The sequence below is a fragment of the Natator depressus genome, chromosome 14, assembly GCF_965152275.1.
Source record: "Natator depressus isolate rNatDep1 chromosome 14, rNatDep2.hap1, whole genome shotgun sequence".
In the NCBI taxonomy this organism is placed as follows: Eukaryota; Metazoa; Chordata; order Testudines; family Cheloniidae; genus Natator; species Natator depressus.
This window is the reverse complement of record NC_134247.1, coordinates 33,656,084-33,674,803: the sequence shown is the minus strand read 5'-3', so window position 1 is coordinate 33,674,803 and position 18,720 is coordinate 33,656,084. Positions and strand designations below refer to the sequence as shown.

The 18,720-nt window shown below is 48.6% G+C and overlaps 1 protein-coding gene across 4 annotated transcripts in view; it reads right to left on the bottom strand.

Moving 5' to 3' along the window:
- The window catches only part of LOC141998695 (uncharacterized), a 37,292-nt gene extending 18,611 nt beyond the window's left edge, over positions 1 to 18,681 (bottom strand). For 3 of the 4 annotated variants that reach the window (XM_074971640.1, XM_074971642.1, XM_074971643.1), the window contains exons 1-2: positions 18,329 to 18,592; positions 16,808 to 16,913 (exon numbers count right to left, since the gene is read on the bottom strand). In XM_074971640.1, the coding sequence (XP_074827741.1) occupies positions 16,808 to 16,841 (34 nt within the window). In that variant the 5' untranslated portion in view covers positions 16,842 to 16,913; positions 18,329 to 18,592. Of the gene's footprint in view, positions 1 to 16,807; positions 16,914 to 18,328 lie in introns of all 4 variants that reach the window. The other variant, XM_074971641.1, reaches the window with a different exon arrangement.
- Between the last annotated feature and the right edge of the window lie 39 nt (positions 18,682 to 18,720).

Sequence of the window (18,720 nt, the reverse complement as noted above, 5' to 3'; positions counted from 1 at the left end):
ATCTTGCTTACAATACTCCTGCTAATACATCCCAGAATGATGTTTGCTTTTTTTGCAACAGTGTTACACTGTTGACTCATATTTAGTTGATGGTCCACTATTATCCCCAGATATCTTTCCGCAGTACTCCTTCCTAGGCAGTCATTTCCCATTTTGTGTGTGTGCAACTGATCGTTCCTTCCTAAATGGAGTACTTTGCATTTGTCCTTATTGAATTTCATGCTATTTACTTCAGACCATTTCTCCAGTTTGTCCAGATCATTTTGAATTTTAATCCTATCCTCAAAGCACTTGCAACCCCTCCCAGCTTGGTATCATTCGCAAACTTTATAAGTGTACTCTCTATGCCATTATCTAAATAATTGATGAAGATATTGAACAGAACTGGAACCAGAACTGATCCCTGCAGGATCCCACTTGTTATGCCCTTTCACCATGACTGTGAACCACTGATAACTATGCTCTGGGAACAGTTCTCCAACTAGCTGTGCACCCACTGTATAGTAGCTCCATCTAGGCTGCATTTCCCTAGTTTGAATATGAAAAGGTCATGCAAGACTTCAAGTATTAATATTAGTTGTGAGCATTATGGTGGCACATAAATGTCCCAGAGCTACATTGTGCCTGGCGCTGCACGGACGCACAGTGACCGAGATCAGGGGAATGTCTCTCACTGTGTCTGTGCAGTGCCCGGCACAACGGGGCCCTGATCTCAGTCATCGTGTGTGTGCAGCACCGGTGCAATGGGGCCCTGATCTCAGTCACTGTTTCTGTGCTGTGCATGGCATGACGGGGCCCTGGGGCCATAATATGCTACCATAATGATCACAACTAATATTAATAACAGCCTGACACCATGTGGTGTCTTTATACTTGAAGAAACAAAGACGGTTACTCACCTTCTCGTAACTGTTGTTCTTCGAGATGTGTTGTTCACGTCCATTCCAATCAGGTGTATATGCGCCACATGCACGGTCGTCGGAAACTTTTCCCCTCAGCAGGTCCCATCGGGTCGGCCAGGGAGCCCCCTGGAGTGGCGCCCCCTCCATGGCGCTTAATATATGACCCTGCCGACCCGACCCCCCTTCGGTTCCTTCTTGCCAGCTATTCCAACAGAGGGGAAGGAGGGTGGGTATTGGAATGGACGTGAACAACACATCTCGAAGAACAACAGTTACAAGGAGGTGAGTAACCATCTTTTTTTCTTCTTCGAGTACCTGTTCACATCAGTTCCAATCAGGGGACTTCCTTGGGCAGGAAGGCTGGGTGTGGCCTGAGCTGTACCTTGTCCTTGTGGAAGATTGGGGTTGGAGGTTAGTGCTTTTAACTCGGACACCCTCCTGGCCGATGTGATGGCAACCAGAAAGGCCACCTTCCACGAGAGATACAGAAGGAAACATGTAGCCAGTGGCTCGAATGGGGCTCCCATTAGTCTAGCTAGGACCAGGTAGAGGTCCCAAGTCGGTACCGTTGGGCGGGACTGTGGATATAGCCATTCCATACCCTTAAGGAAACAGCCCACCATAGTGTTGGTGAAGACTTAGCATCCCAACTCTCCCGGGTGGAACGCTGGGACAGCTGTACCTTGATGGATGATCCGGCCAGGCCTAGCCGCTTCAGGTGCAGTAGATAGTCCAGGATGAATGGTATAGATGCCTGAAGTGGGGATACACGACTGTGATCGCACGAGCATGAGAACCTTTTCCATTCGGCCAGATAAGCAGCCCTGGTGGAAGGTTTCCTGCTTCCAAGCAGCACCTCCCTCACCGATTCCGTGCATTGGAGCTCCATTGGGTTTAACCATGAAGCTTCCAGGCCATGAGATGGAGGGACTAGAGGTCCGGGTGAAGCAAGCAGCTGTGGTCCTGTATAATCAGATCAAGGAGGAGCGGCAGCGCGATCAGGTTGTCCACTGACCACTCCAGAAGCACGGTGTACCTGGCCATGCAGGAGCCAGCAGAATTACCTCCACCTTGTTCCTGCGGATCTTGAGGAGAGCCTTGTGGATGAGTAGTATCGGAGGGAAGGCATACAGTAGACGGTTCCCCCAATGTATCATGAACGCATCTGAGATAGAGCTTGGACTGTGCTTTAGGAAGGAGCAAAACGTTGGACACTTCCTGTTGTGCCTGGTGGTGAATGGGTCTACCTGGGGAAACTCCCACCTTTGGAAGATAGAATGTATGATGTCCGGACGGATGGACCACTCGTGACTGTGGAACGACCTGCTGAGGTGGTCCACAAGCTCATTCTGTGTTCCCGGGAGATAGGATGCCTCCAAGTGAATGGAGTGGGCTATACAAAACTCCCACAGAGGGCCTCCCAACAAAGAAGGGAGGAGCAGGCTCTGCCCTGCTTGTTTATGTAAAACATGGCAGTGGTGTTGTCGGTCAGCACCGCGACGCACTGTGCTTGCAATATGGTATGGAAGGTCTGGCAGGCTAGTCTCACTGCTCTGAGTTCCTTTATATTGATGTAAAGCGGGATCTTGGACTGCGACCATCTACCCTGAGTCTGTAGGTCTCCTAGGTGTGCCCCCACCCCAGGTCTAACGCGTCCGTTACTAAGGTCATGGATGGTTGAGGGCTGCTGAATGGGACTCCTTCGCAGACCATGCGAGGGTCCAACCACCAGCCTACTGGAATCTGGGCTCTGGTAGAATGGCTCTTGCCTGAACTGAGACCAACACTACCCCAATGAATTCTATTCGTTGGGTGGTTGACAATGTCGACTTTTGCAGATTGAGGAGAAGACCCAGCCTCTGGAAGGTCTCTCTGACCAACTGGACCTGGGACTCTACCTGTTTCCTGGTGCGCCCCTGCAGCAGCCAGTTGTCGAGGTAGGGATACACCTGCCTCTTGCGGAGAAAAGCCGCAACCTCGGACTTGCATTTGGTGAACACCCAGGAGGCTGTTGATAACCCGAATGGGAGCACTGTGAACGGATAATGTATGCGGTTAACAACGAACCTCAGGAAACGTCTGTGGGCTGACCAAACGGCTATATGAAAGTACGTGTCTTTCATGTCGAGGGCAGCGTACCAGTACCTCGGATTCACGGAGGGAATAATTGCACTCAGGGAGACCATGCGGAACTTCAACTTTACCATGAACTGATTGAATCCTTGCAGATCTAAGATGGGTCTGAGACCCCCCTTTGCCTTGGGGTTTAGGAAATAATGGGAGTAGCATCCCTTGCCCTTTAGCTCCTGAGGAACCTCCTCCACTACCCCTATAGGGAGGAGCGATTGCACCTCCTGGATAAGGAGTTGCTCGTGAGAGGGGTCCCTGAAGAGGGATAGGAAAGGAGGGAGGGAGGGAGGAAGGGGAGGAGCAGAATTGGAGAGAATATCCCACCTCTACCATGCGAAGAATCCAGTGGTCCAATGTTATATGGGACCATGCACGACAGAAGTGGGATAGACGGTTCAGAAGGATCCGGGATAGTGGCTGGTACGCCGTTCTCGGGCATCCCTTCAAAACCCTTGCTTGGACCCCGACGATGGCTTGGTCGGGCCCTGCCCTTAGCTCAAGGGAGGGTTGGAAGGTCTATGCCTGGTATTCCTGCCCCTACGGCGGTATGTATCCTGCCTTGGGCGGGGTTGGCATTGCCTCTGCGTGGTAGGGGCTAAGGCTTGAAGGGCTTTCTCTGGGTAGCAGGAGTGTGATTCCCCAGAGATTTCATAGTTGCCCTCAAGTCCTTTAGGCTGTGGAGCCTCGAATCTGTCTGGTCCGAAAACAGCCCTGTGCCCTCAAAGGGAAGGTCGTGCAGGGTCTGTTGAACTTCCGGTGGAAGCCCGGAAACTTGGAGCCATGCAGTTCTCCTCATGACCACCCCAGAGGAGATGGTACATGCCGCAGAGTCAGCTCAGTTGAGTGAGGCCAGCAAGGATGTCCTGGCCACTGCCTTCCCTTCCTTGACCAGGGCCAAGAACTCAGCCTTCGACTCAGTGGGGAGCAACTCCTTGTATTTGGACATGGAGTCCCATGAATTAAAACTATACCTGCTGAGGATAGCTTGTTGGTTAGCTATCCTCAGCTGTAGACCCCCACGGCATAAATTTTCCTGCCTTCCAGAGCGAGAATGTCCACCACCGGGTCCTCTGACTCAATGACTTCCTCCGCCTGTAGGCCCATGTTACGGGCAATGCAGCGGAGCAGGTCCTGGTGCACCCTATGGTCAATGGACGGAGGACCTGAAGCTGATGCTCCTGCCATTGCCTCATCAGGCGAAGATGACGAGGAGGCCAGTGGGGGAACAGGGTCATCGTGGCCCACTATGTGCCCAGGTTGCTCCTGGGTAGCATTGGTGTCCAGTTGTTTGGCATGGTCATATGTGACCTGAGCTGTGGGTGGGTCTGGAGCCAGTTCCATTATCCCATCTGTAGAATGAGGGGAGGTCTGGATAGGGTCGCCTCTGTAGCACGAGGCGTGGGTCTATCCACCGGTGACTGTGCAGGATGATACCACGATGTCACAGACCTAGAAACCCTGGATGGGGTTGATGGTAAGCCCAGGGGGTCCAGAAGGGCCATCGTGCAGCGGGTGGCCACTGTGGCTTCCAGGTCGACTGTGCGTATCTCCGGCACTTATCTGAACTGTGCCTACTGCATTACAAGTAGTAGGAGTCAGCCTCACAGTCCGAGGATCCCGAAGGCAATGACCACAGCAGTGCCGACGATCCTCAAGCTGGCGGTCGGTGCTGAGAAAAGGAAGTCGGGGATTGGAGTCACGACGATCATGTAGAGGATCGGTGCCAGCTGTCCTACAACTTAGACCGGTGCTGTGAGTCCGGTGCCGGAGAATGGCTCCTGTGTTCCGGTGCCGTGTCTCGGTACCGGCCCATAGAGGGTGACCGTGATCGGTGCCAACCTCTCGGTGCTGGACACACAGATTGTTGTGCTCCCTGCTCCAGGTGATCTTGTACTGAGGTCGGTGTTGGGGTAGGGGGTGTGTGTTGCAGTGATGTAGACTGGGAACGGTGCCAGGAACGATGTCGGTCTGGTGATGAAGAGGGCCTCATCATTGTAGAGTTGCCTCTAGATGGCACCTGTCTGGGCGGTGCCGGAGGCTTCTCTCTAACAGCAAGGGGCTGAGGCACAGTACTTTCTATAAGCTCTTTTGCAGCCTGGAAAGTATCTGGGGTGGAGGGGAGTTCCAACTCCTCCACAAAGCACTGCCCAGCCGGAAAGTCACTAAGTGGGCTCAACGGTGCCAACTGGGGCCCCAGAGTCAATGGCACAAAGTTTTGCTGCTTGGAAGTTGAGTCCTTCCTCTGGGGCAGCAAAGTCTCCCCAGATGGTCTCGCTCTCTGAGGAGAGTGCCCTCTGTCCGCCTTCTTATGGCGCTTGTGGGGCACTGGGGATGTTGACCGGTGCCAGGGCGCTGCTCCGTATTGCGGTGTCAGGAATTTCCATTACTGAGGGTCTCTAGCACCAGAATCCTTCCTGTACCGATTCGTGGTCTGACACCGGGGCGCTCCGCACCGAGCTTGGGCCTGGGACTTGGTAGTCAGGTGCTGCTGGACCAAGTGCGGCTTCCCATAATAGCTGCTTCAAATGGAAGTCACGTTCCTTCCTAGTCCTGGGCTTGAAAGCCTTACAGATCTGACAGCGCTCGGACTGATGCGCCTCCCCTAGACACCTCCGGCACGAGTCGTGAGGGTCGCTATTGGGCATAGGCTTCTTGCATACACCACAAGATTTAAATCCTTGGACCTGAGGCATGCCCGGAAACCCAAGGTGGGGGAAAGGGAGAATGACCTACTCACCCAGACTATCCTAGCTACCGAACAATAAACTAACCACAAAACAAAAGACTGTGTAGGACTAAGTAATAGCTAAGGGAACACTTGCATGCAAGCAAAATGCAGTTCCAATGCCGCCACGGAAGGTAAGAAGGGAACTGAAGGGGGGTCAGCTCGGCAGGGTCATATATTGAGCGCCATCAGGGCGCCACTCCAGGGGGCTCCCTGGCCGACCCAATGGGAGCTGCTGAGGGAAAAAGTTTCTGATGACCCTGCACGCAGCACGCGCACACCTGATTGGAATCAAAGTGAACAATCACTCAAAAAAGAACAATTCTATTTCATTCTGCTTCTCAGAGCCTGCTCCTGGTTCTTTCCGACACAATCCGGACCCATGGTGACAAACCTGGCTTCAAAATGAACACGCCACATTCAGCCTGGCCTAGCTCCATACAAGTCAGTGGAGGGGCTGGCTCTGGGGCACTGAGTGGGAAAGTCTACGCAAACAAGGTAATATCATATTTGCATAAATGATAAACATGCATCAACTCATTTGCATAAACAGCCTCCTCTTCTAAAAATCCCTCACCCCCATACACACAGTACCTACATCTCTGCCTCCCTCCCTCCTCCTCAACTTCCCCCATCCTCACTCCCTGTTCTCTCTGGCTACCTACCATAGCTCCCCCACCATTTCTGGCTGGCCCCCAGAATTCCCCCATGGATTGGTTCCCATTTCCCTTGTATCCCGCTGCCCATGGTTTGAAGTCCTATAGCTTCCCTTCTGCACTGTAACCAAGGAGACAGGGCCTAGTGCACTCCTCACCCACCCTCTGCCCCCAATGGGAGTAAGAGAGAGAAGTGGGACCCTGGGGAGAGAGGCTTTGTGTCTGATGGGGGCAGAGAGGAGGGGGTTAAAGGCATGGAGAGAGAGAGCCTGGGTGTAGGGGGAAAATGGCAAGAGTCTCACAGAACCTGGATGTGGGGGTCTAAAGGGAAGGCAGAGTCATATACCGCCTCTAGCCATCCAGCCCCACAGCTATCTAAGCTACTTATACGGCCCCATCACCATAGTATCTGAGCTCCTCACAATCTTTAGCCTCACCGCACTCCTGGAAGGCAGGGCCCTGCCACTGTCTCTGTGTTTCAGACGGGTGAGACGAGGCCTAGAGAGGCTAAGGGATGGTGGCTGTCACATAGGAAGTCTGGGGCTAGGGTTACCATATGTCCGTATTTTCCTGGACATGTCCAGCTTTTTGGTTCTTAAATCGCCGTCCGGGAGGAATTTTTAAATATCTAAAAACATCTGGGATTTTGCCATTATTATTTTTCCCCAAAGAAGAGTTGATCATTCAAGAAAGAGAGTGAATGTTGATCATTCGAGAAAGAAACTGAATGTTGATCACTTGAGAGAGTGTCCGCTTTTTCCCCCAGCTCCCAGTGCTTGCGCCGCGAAACAGCTGTTTCATGCAGCTGGGAGGGAGGGGGGAGGAAGGGGAATGCGGCGTGCTCAGGGGAGGAGGCGGGGCTGGGGATTTGGGGAAGGCATCCAATGAGGAAGGGAGGGGGCGGAGACTCTGGGGAAGGGGTTGGAATTGGGAAGGGGCTGGGGCGCACAAGCAAATACCACCCCCCCACCCCGGGGAGTGTCCTCTTTTTTGAATGTTCAAATATGGAACCCTATCTGGGGCAAAGCGGGGAATTGAACGCAGGTCTCCCAAGACTTATGTTAGCGGTTAGACTAACCACAGCCACAGTCGTCCTCTATCACGCCAGCTCTCCCTTGGTCCATCTCTCCCTTCCCATGCACTTTCCCCCTCTCCCTTGGTCTTTATACCCTGCTCCTCCATAGTGTCTCTATATCTCTCCAGCTGCTTTGCTTCTTCATTGATGTTAAGCCAGAAGGGACCATCTAGTCTGAACTCCTGTACAACATAGGCCAGAGTTTCATCCAATGATTCCTGTATCGAGCCCCCCACTTCCAGCCAAACCTAATCAGTTTCTGTCAATGGTAAATGATTTTGTGTGGGCTAGGGAAAAGGGAAGAAAACACCCCATATGAATCATGCTGCTCCAGCTGAGGCCTGCGGTCATGTGCATTTTGCCAATTCACTAACAAGTCAGATCAAGTTATCGCTTATTGTATTAGACTTTGTTCTTTGTATTAGACTTTATTATTATTTCACAAATTCATGTCAAATTCCCCACATTCTTTCAGTCAAGAAAAAAATGATAAAAAAAAATCAAAACATTTCCATTTTTCTATTCAAAATTACTTTTCTTTTAGAAATTTCCTTAAATTTTAGAAAAATTAAGAACTTGAAAAAACGCTCAAAATCTAAACAAACCATTTCATTTCAGGTCAAACAAAGCATTGTATTGGATCTGAAAATAAAATTTGTTTTGTTTTTTTTGGAACTGAACTGTGAACCAAAAAGTCAGTTATTCACACAGCTCTGATTGAAATACTAATTAAACGGTGCAAATTCTTTGCCAGGTTCACTTGCTTTGAGGTTGTATCCCTGTCCCCTTTGTCTGCTTGTGTCATTTAATCATAAGCTCTTCAGGGCTGGAATTTTCTCTGTCTGTTCGTACAGCACCCAACACAATAGGGCTCTGATCCCAACGGAGACCTCAGAGCGCTACCATAACATCAATATTTAATAATAATTGGGCCCTTTTAGAAATCTAGCCATCAGCAGCATAAGATCTAAGCAGCGCTTACGTGGCCCTTTGCAGAGGGGTGAGTTTTCATAGGCAAATGCACACTCAGCATTGAAGGAATTGCATTCCGCAAGGACCAAAATACAGTCAGAGGACATTGTACGACAGGGTTATGAAAGCCTTACAAAAGGTCTGAGTATCAGGATGCAATTTGTAGTACTGAAGGCAGACTTCCAGACAATATGAAAGATGCAAAATGCTCTTGAAACATAGCAAGTGGAAACAATGAGATCATGTCACCATTCGTAAGGACTCACTTTGGGCCAGATTTGTAAGGGTATTTAGGTGCCTAAAGATGCAGATAAGCACTTTTGAAAATCCAACTAAGCGGATTAGGTGCCTCCTCTCCCGCCGACTTTTGTGTAAACTCGTCTAGAGGGCCCCAATACAGTCAGCGTGCTCAGACCAGACTGGGCCTCGCACATGATTTAGGTAGCTGAAAACCTATCTTCCCCTGGTTTGTGGATCTCTCCAGGGCTTAGGCAGCAGACAGGCACCTAGAGGGAGGCAACAGTGCTCACACTCAGAGGCAGAAACATAAGTACCTAAGGCACTGAAGTTTTGTGAATCTCAGTGTAGCCTAAATTATTTAGGCACCCAAGCACTTTTGTGAATCTAGGCCATTGAGGTTACTCAAATGCTTAAAATTAAGCATGTGTTTACGTGATTTGCTGAAGGATGGGATTACTCATATATTTATAGTTATACAGGAGGTCAGACTACATGATCCCCTCGGGCTTGATAATCTATTAAATCTATGAAAGAAGCATGGGTTTAAATACACTGGTTAATCAGGGGCATAGTGAATTGATATATGTAGGTAGCCCCCGAACCCTTAGCTGCTCATAGTTAAGGCTAAGATTTAGTCACAGGTATTTTTAGTAAAAGTCATGGACAGATCACAGGCAGTAAACAAAAATTCACGGCCCATGACCTGTCCATGGCTTGTACTATATACCCCTGACTAAATCTTGGGTGCTCTGGAGGGGGGGCTTCAGGGGCACCACAAGTGCTCTAGGGCAGGGGTGCTGGTGCTCAGAAGGGAGCAAGGAGAGCGCAGCGCGTGGCCCGAGACCACCGCTGCTGCTCGGAGGGCTGGTGGCCCGAGACTGCCCCAGCACCGGCCAGTGCGCCTGGCCTGGGGGCTGCTTGAGCTGCTCAGGCAACCCCCAGACCAGCCGCAACAGCCGCTGCAGAAGTCACGGAGGTCCTAGAAAGTCTCCGAATCCGTGACTTCCGTGACCTCCACGACAGACTCACAGTCTTACTGATAGTATTACAGTAGAACTTCAGAATTACGAACATCTTGGGAGTAGAGGTTGTTCGTAACTCTGAAATGTTTGTAACTCTGAACAAAATGGTATGGTTGTTCTTTCAAAAGTTTATAGCAGAACATTGACTTAATACAGCTTTGAAACTTTACTCTGCAAAAGAAAAATGCTGTTTTCCCTTTATTTTTTTAGTAGTTTACGTTTAACACAGTACTGTATTTGGTTGCTTTGGGGGTTTTTTGTTGTTTGTTTGTTTGTTTTTTTTTTGTCGCTGCTGCTGCCTGATTGCGTACTTCTGGTTCCAAATGAGGTGCGTAATTGACTGGTCAATACATAACTCTGGTGTTCGTAACTCTGAGGGTCTACTGTATGTACATAATTGTACACTATGAATATATCTTTGCATACAGATATATCAATAACATTCATGGTTATTTCCTTGAATCAGGAAGGCCAAATCACACCTGGAGTTGCAGCTAACAAGAGATGTTAAGAGGAACAAGAAGGGTTTCTTCAGGTATGTTAGCAACAAGAAGAAAGTCAAGGAAAGTGTGGGCCCCTTACTGAATGAGGGAGGCAACCTAGTGACAGAGGATGTGGAAAAAGCTAATGTACTCAATGCTTTTTTTGCCTCTGACTTCATGAATAAGGTCAGCTCCCAGACTACTGCACTGGGCAGCACAGCATGGGGAGGAGGTGACCAGCCCTCTGGGGAGAAAGAAGTGGTTCGGGACTATTTAGAAAAGAAGGACGAGCACAAGTCCATGGGGCCGGATGTGCTGCATCTGAGAGTGCTAAAGGAGTTGGCGGATGTGATTGCAGAGCCATTGGCCATTATCTTTGAAAACTCATGGCGATCGGGGGAAGTCCCGGACGACTGGAAAAAGGCTAATGTAGTGCCCATCTTTAAAAAAGGGAAGAAGGAGGATCCTGGGAACTACAGGCCAGTCAGCCTCACCTCAGTCCCTGGAAAAATCATGGAGCAGGTCCTCAAGAAATCAATTCTGAAGCACTTCGAGGAGAGGAAAGTGATCAGGAACAGTCAGCATGGATTCACCAAGGGCAAGTCATGCCTGACTAATCTAATTGCCTTCTATGACAAGATAACTGGCTCTGTGGATGAGGGGAAAGCGGTGGACGTGTTGTTCCTTGACTTTAGCAAAGCTTTTGACATGGTCTCCCACAGTATTCTTGCCAGCAAGTTAAAGAAGTATGGGCTGGATGAATGGACTATAAGGTGGACAGAAAGTTGGCTAGATTGTCGGGCTCAATTGGTAGTGATCAATGGCTCCATGTCTAGTTGGCAGCCGGTATCAAGTGGAGTGCCCCAAGGGTCGGTCCTCCGGACAGCTTTGTTCAATATCTTCATAAATGATCTGGAGGATGGTGTGGATTGCACCCTCAGCAAGTTTGCAGATGACACTAAACTGGGAGGAGAGGTAGATATGCTGGAGGATAGGGATAGGATACAGAGGGCCCTAGATAAATTAGAGGATTGGGCCAAAAGAAATTTGATGAGGTTCAACAAGGACAAGTGCAGAGTCCTGCACTTAGGACAGAACAATCCCATGCACGACTACAGACTAGGGACCGAACGGCTCGGCAGCAGTTCGGCAGAAAAGGACCTAGGGGTTACAGTGGACGAGAAGCTGGATATGAGTCAACAGTGTGCCCTTGTTGCCAAGAAGGACAATGGCATTTTGGGATATATATGTAGGGGCATTGCCAGCAGATCGAGGGACGTGATCATTCCCCTCTATTCAACATTGGTGAGGCCTCATCTGGAGTACTGTGTCCAGTTTTGGGCCCCACACTACAAGAAGGATGTGGAAAAATTGGAAAGAGTCCAGCGGAGGGCAACAAAAATGATTAGGGGACTGGAACACATGACTTATGAGGAGAGGCTGAGGGAACTGGGATTGTTTAGTTTGCAGAAGAGAAGAATGAGGGGGGATTTGATAGCTGCTTTCAACTACCTGAAAGGGAGTTCCAAAGAGGATGGATCTAGACTGTTCTCAGTGGTAGCATATGACAGAACAAGGAGTAATGGTCTCAAGTTGCAGTGGGGGAGGTTTAGGTTGGATATTAGGAAAAACTTTTTCACTAGGACGGTGGTGAAACACTGGAATGCGTTACCTAGGGAGGTGGTGGAATCTCCTTCCTTAGATATTTTTAAGGTCAGGCTTGACAAAGCCCTGGCTGGGATGATTTAGTTGGGGATTGGTCCTGCTTTGAGCAGGGGGTTGGACTAGATGAACCTCCTGAGGTCCCTTCCAACCCTGATATTCTATGATTCTAGGATTCCGCATTTTTACAAAAAATCCTGTGGTGTTGGTACTCCAGTATATACAGTAAATTTGTTTGTGGCTGTCATCCATTATGGGATACTCGAATAGAGCAATATATCTTCCTGATACAGTAAACAGATGTAGATGACTTCAAGTTAGAGACATAATTAAATATATATGTGGACATCTGTTCATTTAGATCCTTAGCTTTAAGAATGTGTTTCCCACCATCGAGTCAGAAAAGGATTTTCCATTTGCATTTGACTTTTCCCTTACAAATCTCTCTCCCCCCCTTTTTTTTGATACACTAAGGACAAGATTTTCAAAAGGGCTCAGCATTGGCCTTACTCTGCTCCCATTGAAACCAGAGGTAAAACCCCTATTGCCTTCAATGGCACAACTCACAGGGACAGATCTTCAGCTGGCGTAAACTGTTGTATCTTCATAGACTTCAACTGAGCTGTGACGATTTATACAAGCTGAGGATCTGACCCACAGTAAACGAAGTTAAGCACATACATAAATCTTTGGAGAACTAAGGCCTTAAGATTTATTTTTAGAGGTTTTTAAGGCCCAGTTTGATAAAGCCCTGGCTGGGATGATTTAGTTGGTGTTGGTCCTGCTTTGAGCAGGGGGTTGGACTAGATGGCCTCATGAGGTCTCTTCCCAACCCTAATCTTCTATGATTCTACGATTCTATGATTTTGGTCAATCAAATATAGAAATCATAGAATCATAGAACTGGAAGGGACCTTGAGAGGTCATCTAGTCCGGTCCCCTGCACTCAAGGCAGGGCTAAGTATTATCTAGACCATATCGGACAGGTGTTTTAACCTGGTCTTAAAAATCTCCAATGATGGAGGTTCCACAACCTCCCCAGGCAATTTATTCTAGTGCTTAACCATCCTGACAGTTAGGAATTTTTTCCGAATGTCCAACCTAAACCTCCCTTGTTGCAATTTAAGCCCATTGCTTCTTGTCCTATCCTCAGAGGTTAAGAAGAACAATTTTTCTCCCTCCTCCTTGTAACAACCTTTTATGTACTTGAAAACTGTTATCATGCCCCCTCTCAGTCTTCTCTTTTCTAGACTAAACAAACCCAATTTTTTCAGTCTTCCCTCATAGGTCATGTTTTCTAGACCTCTAATCACTTTTGTTGCTCTTCTCTGGACTTTCTCCAATTTGTCCACATCTCTCCTGAAATGTGGCACTCAGAACTGGACACAATACTCCAGTTGAGGCCTAATCAGCGCAGAGTAGAGCAGAATTACTTCTCGTGTCTTGCTTACAATACTCCTGCTAATACATCCCAGAATGATGTTTGCTTTTTTTTCAACAGTGTTACACTGTTGACTCATATTTAGCTTGTGACCCACTATGACCCACAGATCCCTTTCCGCAATACTCCTTCCTAGGCAGTCATTTCCCATTTTGTATGTGTTCAATTGATTGTTCCTTCCTAAGTGGAGTACTTTGCATATATCCTTATTGAATTTCATCCTATTTACTTCAGACCATTTCTCCAGTTTGTCCAGATCATTTTGAATTTTAATCCTATCTTCCAAAGCACTTGCAACCCCTCCCAGCTTGGTATTGTCTGCAAACTTTATAAGTATACTCTCTATGCCATTAACTAAATCATTGATGAAGATATTGAACAGAACCGGACCCAGAACCAATCCCTGTGGGACCCCACTCGTTATGCCCTTTCAGCATGAGTGTGAACCACTGATAACTACTCTTTGGGAATGATTTTCCAACCAGTTATGCACCCACCTTATAGTAGCTCCATCTAGGTTGTATTTCCCTAGTTTGTTTATGAGAAGGTTATGCGAGACAGCATCAAAAGCCTTACTAAAGTCAAGATATACCACATCTACCACTTTCCCCCGATCCATAAGGCTTGTTACCCTGTCAAAGAAAGCTATCAGGTTGGTTTGACACGATTTGTTCTTGACAAATCCATGCTGACTGTTATTTATCACCTTATTATTTTCTAGGTGTTTGCAAACTGATTGCTTAATTATTTGCTCCATTATCTTTCCAGGTACTGAAGTTAAACTGCCTGGTCTGTAATTCCCCAGGTTGTCCTTATTTCCCTTTTTATAGATGGACACTATATTTGCCCTTTCCAGTGCATATGATCTCTCTGTTTACTTCATATTTCTTTATTAGTAATTGTTAGCCTTAATTATTTCTATTTTTTACTTTACAACTCTTTCTATACCTCATGCCTTAAGCCGATTATATTTGAAAAAAAAAATAAAAAACCAGAGCACTTTTGTGGTGAATTTTTTTAGAGTCACAAAATAGTTAGTGCAAAAACAAGTGAACTTTTTAAAAAAAAATGGGCTGATTTTGCTACTGACTGCTTCCAACTCAACAGCCACGTGGGAGTAAAAGATTGTTCTCAGTAACTCAGTGTCTGCATGAGTTTACCATGAGATTCTGACCGAGTGTCATTAGCATTCACTCTGAGCAAAAGAACAGCTCTGAGACGATCTATGCTCATTCGACTTTTCTCCTCACTCCAAACACCATTCATCACCTGAAACCTGATTCCGCCAGCCAGGCAAACAAAGAGTCAATTCTACCACTAGAGCAACACATCTGGAACAAACACTTTGTAACTATAAACAAACCCAAATATTTTGTCTGATGAAATTAAAATCTGGCACATTTCTAGAATTCCAAAAGAAGTTCCCAAGACACAGGGACAACAAGGAAAAACAAGGGTGTCTCTATACATTCAGGCTGTATGGCGACTCTTCATTCGCACATTAATTATACATATACAAACTCCAAAATGGCCCAGATTTGCTAAATTTCAAGACATGCTGCATTTGTTTCTCCTGGGCTGTGAAGAGAGGTAGAAGGCCTCAGTGGAGGCTGATATATGGATGATTATGATCTGCCACTTGGTACAAATGCAGTTTTGGGTTTATAACATTAAATCATTCTCAGGGGGTTCAGAGCCAGTGTCTGGGCACCATTCATGATTCGGAATCAAATGAAAATAAAATAGTATAAAGAAATATGGCAAGAGAGAAATCAACACTAAAACAAGTGGAAAACTGGTGAACAAAAAACATTAGGAAATAGTTATCGGAGATGGGATTTTACAATCATTACTAATATGCTCTTTAATTTACATCTATTTGTGCAAATGAAAAGTGATTAAAGTTAGGCTGGCTGGAGAGGTGCAAGAAGCAGGGGTGATAGCTAATGTAGATGAAATATACAGCAGGAGTGAAGTGCTGCCAGTAGTAACTGGTGAGCTTGAGACATTCAAGGCCAGATCCTCAGCTAACATAAACTGGCAGGCGCCTGCTGATTTACAGCAACTGGCAGGATTAGCTTGCTAACTTCATTAATTATTATTAATTGTATTGCAGTAGCACCTAGGGATCCCAAATTAGATCAGGGTCCCCACTGTGCTGGGCACTGTACAGACACAGAGTAAGATATAGCCCATGCCCTGATGAGCTTCCAATCTAAATAGGATCTGACCCTCACTCTTCTGAGCTCCTTCTGGAGGTAGAAGAATTAGCCTGTGGAAATTAATTACAATCCATTTTCTCAAAAAGAAAAGGAGTACTTGTGGCATCTTCGAGACTAAAATTTATTTGAGCATAAGCTTTCGTGAGCTACAACTCACTTTATCGGATGCATTTTCTGGGAATCAGGGCCTCTCATCTGAGATACACCTTCAACCTTAACCGTTTCCTCCTAACAGTGATGGTGATGTTGTTTAGGGGGAAAGGAGGGCTAAACTAGTAACCTAAGAAATCTCTAACCTGCTAAAGCAAAACTCTGTATAATCCTCCCAGGATAAGAAATCAAGGGGAAGGACAAATTAATCTGGCACTAAAATGATGCAACGGCAATGAAAGCTAAAGGGATCTCAGAATCTTTATTTAGCGTAGCTCTCCTCCACCCTTTGTCTGTTGTTATTCCCCCCCCCCCCCCCAAGTTTGCAACATACTGTGAACTTCTGAGGGCAAAGAATCATCCCTTCTTCTATTTCTATAAAGTATCTAGCATCCCAATGATGCTGCAGAAATAGTCATTTGTTACAATGACCATGCTACTATTTTAACTCTGGGCTGGGGGGACCTGGCATCGAAACAGATAGGAATCTGCTCATGGAGTGGGAAGGGCAGATTTTGCTGGAGGAGGAGGGGTCATTCCCCATAGACCAGGGGATATGGTGATGCAGTCACAGCACTAAGTGTTTAACCCCTCATCTGTGTCTAAACCTGCCCCTATGGGCAGGGCTCTGGAGCTGTGCTCCGGCTCCGCTCCAGCTCCAGGCAAAAACCTGCAGCTCCATTGCTCTGGAGCTGCTCCGCGGGCTCCACTCCAAAGCCTTGCCTATGGGTGGAGCCAGTCCTGGGAAGGGGAGGCGCAGCGACACTGTCTGTGTGTCTGGACAAGTAGCTAAGCCTGCACCACCACACAGAAAGCCCTGGAGAGGAGGAGATTCATAGATTTAAAGACCATAAAGGGCCATTATGACCATCTAGTCTGACCTCCTGCCTAACAAGGGCCAGAGAACCTCAGCCAGGGATCAATCCATATATTAGCACCACCAGTATTATGTTCCTGAATCTGGGAGGCATGGAGGGGACAGACTCTCTCAAATGGGTTCTGGGGACTATGGGGCTGATCCCCCTGAAGGCTACAGGGGAGGGGAGAATCTGACCCAGGCACTTTGGAGGACACACCTCCCTCCCCTCACCCCCACCTTCTAACACCAGAGGGTGCAGGGATCCTTACCCAGTGAGATCACATTCTCATAGTTCTCCTGCATCTCGTCTGTGGGATCCAGATTAGCTCACTCACTGCTCCTCGGTGGAATACACAGCCGCCTCCTCAACAGTCCCTGAAACAGCCAGAGACCCTCATTCAGAACCTGCTGTCCCAGCCACAATCCCATCAGCTCAGCCACAGGAACCGTAAGTCGGTCCCTCTGCTCTCTCTCTCCTACATGTCCCTCCCTTAAAGTGATGGTTATACATTCCCATATGATTCTTTCTAGCCTCCCCGCCAAGCCAACCCTCATTTCTGGGTGAGTACCAGACAGTCATCTCCCCCTGAATGGCTTCTCTGGCCCTACAAATGTAGTAAACCACTGACAGCAGGGATACAGGATTGGGGCAGGTTCTTTATTCTAATGGAGCACAGCCAGGCACATCATGAGCTCCCTACACTCCCATTTCTCTGGTCTCCTTTCTCTTGGTAGTGGTAGGGACCATATTTGGGCTATGGCAGGGCTAAGAAGTCTTGGGTTGAAACTTCCTAGCGATGATGCTCAAGTGAGCCCAACCTGCCAGGGAGGAGGGGAGGAGCTGGAACAAAAAGCGGATGTGATTCTGCAGCCTGTCATGAGGAGAAGGGTGACTGGAGAGGTTTTGGAAGGGGCTTTAGTCAATTTCACACCCCCGGTTCCCCTGGCCTTTCCCTGCAGACAGACACTCTGCAACCCTGGGACCATGCTCAGTCGTTTTATTACAGAGCAGATCCAGCCCCTCTCCCTATATTAACCCCCCCCCACCAGTAAAAGAGTTTCTGAACCAAATGCTAGAAAAATGCAGAATCGAAGGTGCCACTTTGGGCGATCCCTAGGGCTGCCAATTTTGGTTGGAGGTATTCCTGAAGGTTTCCTCATATGACAGAATCTTTAACTATGAATCTTTAATTCCTGGAGGGTTGGCAACCCTAGGCAGTGGTTCTCAACCACAGGTCCAGGGCCCCCTGGGGGACCATGAGCAGGCTGCAGGGGGGCCACCAAGCAGGGCCAGTGTTAGACTTGCTGGGGTCCAGGACAGAAAGCCAAAGCTCCATTGCATGGGGCTAAAGCCTGGGGTTCCAAGCTCCATCACCCAGGGCCGAATCAAAGCCTGAGCAACTTAGCTTCACAGGGGCCCCCTGTGGTGTGGGGCCCTGGGCAATAGCCCTGCTTGCTACCCCCTAACACTGGCCCTGGCTTTTATATGCAGAAAACAATGGTTGTGGCACAACTGAGCCATGGAGTTTTTATAGCGGGGGGGGGGGGGGGGGACTTAGAAAGAAAAAGGTTGAGAAGCCCTGACCCCAGGGACACCCCCACACACACACGGTCCCCAGCAGCGCGGGGACCAGGCAGAGGCAGGAACTGGCTTTTCCTCTCCCTGCGCCTCCCCTTGTCCCAGGGAAGTCAATCTGCCCGGGGTGCTGCAGGGAATGGGGCTGGGCAGGGCTGCGAGCCGGGAACCTCCCTCCTCAGATTGCTCCTGCTGCCCCTTCCCGTCGCCTTACCCTCTTCCTTTCTCTGGCTGGGGAGACGGGCTTATTGTTGCATTGGTCGGGGGGGGCGCGTTGGCTCTCCCAGGGCTGCTTGGGCTGATGCAGGCGCTACGGGCAGGCAGAGCCGGGGTGTGTCCGGGCGGGCAGCGGCAGCGCTGGGACTCCGGGGCGGTAGAAAGCAGCCCTTTCCCGAGTCACTTTCCTGCCCATCCCCAGCACTTTCCCCGAGTTCGCTCGCTCTCAATTACCTGGAGCTTCCGGTTCAGGGAGCTGATGTCGGGCGGCAGGGGCCGGGGCTTCCCCGGGCCGCTCAGTGCCGTGAGAAAAAGTCCTATAGCGCCCGGGTTTGTTGCAGCCCGGGTTGGGTATGGGGAAGGACACAGGAAGGGGATGGAGCAGCTGAG